Source organism: Dromiciops gliroides, chromosome 3 (genome assembly GCF_019393635.1).
Source record: "Dromiciops gliroides isolate mDroGli1 chromosome 3, mDroGli1.pri, whole genome shotgun sequence".
NCBI classification, from domain to species: domain Eukaryota; kingdom Metazoa; phylum Chordata; class Mammalia; order Microbiotheria; family Microbiotheriidae; genus Dromiciops; species Dromiciops gliroides.
Window position 1 is genome coordinate 121622949 of NC_057863.1, and position 5337 is coordinate 121628285.

The following is a 5337-nucleotide window of genomic DNA, read 5'->3' on the forward strand; positions in this document are numbered from 1 at the left end:
CTTTCATTTAGTTCCCAAGATCACTGGATCATAAGATGAAAGATAATATGATCATAGGACCACAGATTTAGAGCTGAAAAGAATCTTTAGAGGCCATCTAATCCAACTAACTCACTTTATTGATAAGCAATTGAGACCCAGAAAGGTTAAGTGACTTATTTGCTCAAGGTCAATGAGTTGGTAAGTAACAAAAAATGTGATTCAAATCCAGATCCTTGGACTTCTAATCTACCACACTGTACACTGTAACTAGGTTATTCCTCTCTTCAAGAATTTTCAGTGGCTCCCTTTTGCTCTAGAATAAACTACAAGGTCCTTCACAATCCATCACCTGGTTATCTTTCCAGGTTTATTCTATATTACTCTAATTCTTACATACTATATTCAACAAAATTTGTCTACTGGCTGTGTCTAGAGCTTGAAATTCATGCCTCTGTACTGAATGATTTTTAGGGGGTATGGCAATCCTCCTCACCTCTACCTCTTAAAATCTTTTGTTTTCATCATGTTTTCAAATGTAGATGATATCCGTGTAGATTTGCAGGGCGCCTGTGATATATTCTTCTGGGCTGATGGTGTGCTTCCTGTTCCCCAAGACCAGCTGTGTGTCATATGCCAAAAACAGAGTAAATGCAATGGCTCCCAGGGCAGCATACAGCATGTGAAGCCAATAGACATATTTGAAGGCCATCACAATGGCAGTGATAATCCCAGTCACTGTCAAGACAATGCCGAGCACACAGAAAAGCCCAGCACAGGATGTGAAGTCCACCTTGGTCTGGAAGCAGAATATGGTGACAGCAATGGTGACGATGGCGGTGATGATCATGGCCAAGATGACCGCTTTAGTGTTATACATACTGACTATGCAGCCAGTCATGAAGCTCATTGCTAGGGTAAAGATGGTCAACAAGATGATGTTCCATGGGAAGCGGCGCCTGGGTCCTATACTTGATCATCTTAGGTGCTAGTGCTCTATGCCTTAAATTAATCTTATATTCACTTGTTTACATATTGTATCCCTCAAACACAAATTCTCAAGAATAAGGGCTGTTTTCATCCTTGTCTTTGTATTTCCCCATATGTAAGACAGCATATTGAGTCTAGTAGGTAATTAATAAACGCTTATTGAATCGAATTGAACCCAGAGAGAATTGTGTCTGAGATATAGAGTGGAGCTTTGGCTACTGGAGATCAAGGGAAGATTTGGGGATGAGTTGAGAAATGATTCTTGGGTCTTATCATAGGAAAACTTAGTTTTTGCTTTTTTTTTTTAAACAAGAAATTTGGCCTACTTACTACAAGCTAACTATAGTAATAAACCCCATGGCGTTACAGTAGTAACCACTGTTAGTGTGGGGGTGATCAGTATAATCCTAAACTCATCAAGAACCAAGTATAGTAAATTATCTCTGCTTGATGAGAGCAGGAGCAATATAGTAGAAAAAGTATGGCATTTAGATTCAAATCCTAGCTCAGCCACTTACTACTTGTATGACCTTGAACATATCAGTAAAACTATCTGGACCTCCCTTTTTTCATCTATAAAATAAGAGGATTGAACTTGGTGATAGATAAGGTTCCTCCAAGTTCTAAAACCCTGAGCTCCTTTGCACGTAGGATGGTTTCAGCCATTTTGCAAACCAATTACAATTTGTGCCTTACAAGGATAGAAAAATCGGTGGAAATACTACTAAAAGCAATCATAATTGCTTTTTATTCAAAAGGATTTCCACCTAAAGTAAGGACTTCAGCTACCATGTTCCAAAGATAAATGAGACTGTTCTGCAGTATCGAGTAGATATCTATCTATTCTAAGTCAAACCCAGACTGGAATAGATGATCTTTTTCATACATGTGTTGATTTCCCATAGCATCTTGCATAGTACACATAGTTATATACTCAATAAATATTGATTGATTGATTGCTATAGAAGAAAAGAATATCATTATTTTTGGCATCTGTAGAAAGTTCCCCTTTTCAAAGTCAAGTAACGTGATAAAGTGTAAACTTAAAGTGTAAAGTTGGCTTCTTATTGGGTTTCAAATAAGAAGCCAAAGTTCAAATCCCATCTCTGTCACCCATGTGATTATAGGCAAATCATTCTACTTCTCTGGACCTCAGTTTCCTCACCTGTGAAATGAAGGGGTTATAATAAATGACCTCTAAGATTTAAAACCTATGACTCTCTCAGCAGAACCAGGTGGATAAATATACATGATTACAATCATGTTTATAAAAAAGAAAAAACACTAAAAGGCTCTTAACTCTGAGTAACTAAAATGACCACCCTCAGTAAAATAATGTGGAACACTGATTACCCTGGCCTTCATTGCCTGGAAGGCTAGGTAGTTTACATTTCACCCCTCCTCTAGACTTCTCCAGGACCCTGAAAGGAGTTGGGGTTAGCTAGGCTCTCTGCCAATGGCTCCAGCCTCTATAGATGGTGTTCTCTCAAATCTAAGGAGTGATCTCTTATACCCCAGATCTATTTAACTAATAACATCCAGATTAGTTTTTATAAAGGAATATTTACTTCAAAAGGCAGAATCACAAATATACAAACTTACTCCCCTACATGAAAGGGAGGTGGTACCTTAATCCCCCTCCCTCCTTTGAACCACCCCAGTATCTGGGGAGGAAAAAGGAATTAGGTTCATGATTTAGTTCAGTTCCTATAAACCACAATCCCATTTTCAAGTCCAAAACCCACCTTGGGCTCTAGTCTTCTCAGGGCTTCCCTTCCAGGTTGCAACATGCCACCTGCCAACCACACTCCAATATCACCATGGCTAGTGCAGTGGGGATCACAGCTGGCATCTAAAACTGGGAAAGACAAAAGACACAGAATAGAAACAAATACCCATTTCTCAGAGACCAAATTAAAAAGAGAGGGGGGAGTTATCCTCCCTGTTGATTCAGTTCATGGCACCTGCAATGTAAGTGAACTGTGATGTTTACCTTCTGGATGTGGCAGAAAAGAAAGAAATTGTCCCAGTATGGTCATTTTAAAAGACTCAACCTCTTTCAGCTATGCAGTCAAGAAAAGGAGGCTATATGCAGGATACAGGATGCCTTCATGTTAGGAGATCTGGTCCTGAGCAAGGAGAGCCCCTTTACAGATGAAAGCCAAATGACACCTTATACTGGAAAGGTGGGAGGCTATGGGTACAGAATGTTGTATACACTGCCAGGCACAGTCATCTTTCATTTGGTTTTGCTTAACTGTTTTTTCCCTTTATACAAGGGAGGCCTTAATTGGGTGGAAGATGAGGGATTGATTGAGGGAGAAATGGAGAAATTAACAGAATATGAAAACAAAAGGTATGAATGTAATTTACTTTAAAGAAAAAGTATAACTTTTGATATCTTCAAATGAGTTCTTTCAAGCTATAATCATCTAATACTAGCTGACATAAAAATTCAAAGGTTTTCAGGGGAAGGGTTAATTCTCTAGAGAAAATACTAACACCACAGATTGGAACAGAACAGACTAATTGGACAGGATACAAATTCTAGAAATTTGTAGGGAGAACAGGTGAAAATGTAATTGGTGATAAAGGCTTAATTAACTAAAAATTGCCCACAATGCATGCTCTGCCTGATGTTTAGAGGAAAGAATCAATAAGGAACTAGGGAAAAATTGTCTTTGTCTCTGTCTAAGAGATGGGTACAGAATTTATAGTATATTACCTTCTAGTTCTAGGTTGATACTGTGTCTGAATTTAAACCAACAAATAAGATTGGAGTGGAGGCCAGGGGGAGAATTAAAAGGCTATTTAATTGAGTTGAATATATGACTTCCTCTATGTGTTGTCAGTAATCCTGTATGAAGCACAGATCCAATTCAACTCTGGAATTCCTTGATAGCCCACGTTCAATGTAGAATGTTTTGGATAATTATAATTATGCATTTATGGCTGAGGATCCCAGCCAGCATATCCTTTATAACAGCCCAGGAACAATAAACCAGAGTAAAGTTTTAAATTAGGATGGAATAGCAAAATTAGTAATAATAGAAAATCCACACATATACACAAAGTGATGGCAGCTCCTAGTGATTCCCACATTACTGAGGGGAAAAATAAATTCCCCAGATGACTCATGTTCATAAGATTGCATCTCACTGCAAAAGCTCTCATAGCTCCATCTTCCAGCAACCACCTGTGCCTCATTGGTTCTTTTGTTCTACCTTCCCAACTTCTCTCTTTTCTGATTCTTTAGCTACCTTTTGTTGCTTACCTAAAGAGCTGCTACCTGTTGGAACTCACCTGACTCTGATGCTGCTGCTTCTTGACTGAGCTGCTGCTGCCATCTGCTGGAGGACTTATCTCCTTCTAAGGTTTTTTTCTCAAAAAGAATATTGCCATTCTTTCTGTGAGGCTGCCTAGCTAGCATGCCTGGGGCTAATCAACACATTTTCAGTTCTTTTGTTAGTTCAATGTCTATGCCCACACCAGCATAAAAAAGGAGCCATAGGTAGCTATCCAAAAACATTATTTATGTTGTTGTATTTATTATTATTATTATTGTTATTGTTATTATTATTATATTTATTTCCCCACCACAATAGGACATTTTTCTAGGTACCTGGATATTTAGGTTACCACTGAAAGGGGTAGGGCAGAGCTATCAATCTTTGTCCTACATTCCTGCCATCGGACTATTGCTTCTCTTTAATGATAAATTTGAATGCATTGCATTGAACTTATTTTTCTCTTGACCTCCTCTAATTTTTCCTGAAGTATATTAATCAATGAATTCATGAAAACCACATTAGTCAACAACACTTAACTGAGTACTCCCAATTAGAACACCCCTTTTGATCTAGATCCACTATCTTGCTGTTTAGTTTTTTGATCCCATTCAGGGGATTTCCTCTGAAAACTTACAGAAGCAACCCTCTGGGTAGTGAATATAATTGTAATGCCTTATGGTTCTTCAAGTTCCATTTTCATTTGAACACAATTTTCATTTAAAGCAGCAGAACTGCTTTAAAATCTATGATTGGATAGGGGTCCAACTGTATATAGAATGGTGGAGAGGGCCCTAGCCTGCAAGTCGAGAGATCTAGATTAAAATATAACCCCGTACCTTCTAGCTGTGTGACCTCAGACAAATCACTTACCCCTCTCTAAATCTAAATTTAAATCCTCTGTAAAACAAGGTGTTTAGAAAAAAATGATCTCTAAAATCCCTCTAGTTCTAAAATTCTGTGATTTTGATTCTGTTTTGGAAGATCTTTCAATTTCACAAGCCTGGCAGGAGGTATTTGATCTTACAAGTTCAATTTCCTTCAAGTTGCAAAGTACAAACATTTGTTTCATGCTCACCGC

The 5337-nt window shown here is 38.1% G+C and overlaps 1 protein-coding gene across 1 annotated transcript; it reads right to left on the reverse strand.

Moving 5' to 3' along the window:
- Nucleotides 1-511: 511 nt before the first annotated feature.
- Nucleotides 512-4399, reverse strand: LOC122747212 (protein lifeguard 3-like). Its single transcript, XM_043993378.1, has 4 exons — nucleotides 4273-4399; nucleotides 2715-2827; nucleotides 1300-1376; nucleotides 512-950 (listed from the first exon to the last, which is right to left on the reverse strand). Exons 1-4 carry the CDS (start codon nucleotides 4397-4399, stop codon nucleotides 512-514), a joined length of 756 nt encoding a protein of 251 aa, XP_043849313.1.
- Between the last annotated feature and the right edge of the window lie 938 nt (nucleotides 4400-5337).

Excerpts from the sequence above, each read along its gene's own strand:
- LOC122747212 (XM_043993378.1), bottom strand. The coding sequence starts at position 4,399 with ATGCTAGCTAGGCAGCCTCACAGAAAGAATGGCAATATTCTTTTTGAG. Across the intron at positions 1,377-2,714 it reads TGAGAAGACTAGAGCCCAAG|GATTATACTGATCACCCCCA; the intron begins GTGGGTTTTGGA and ends TGATGAGTTTAG. Across the intron at positions 951-1,299 it reads ATTACTATAGTTAGCTTGTA|TATAGGACCCAGGCGCCGCT; the intron begins GTAAGTAGGCCA and ends AAGATGATCAAG.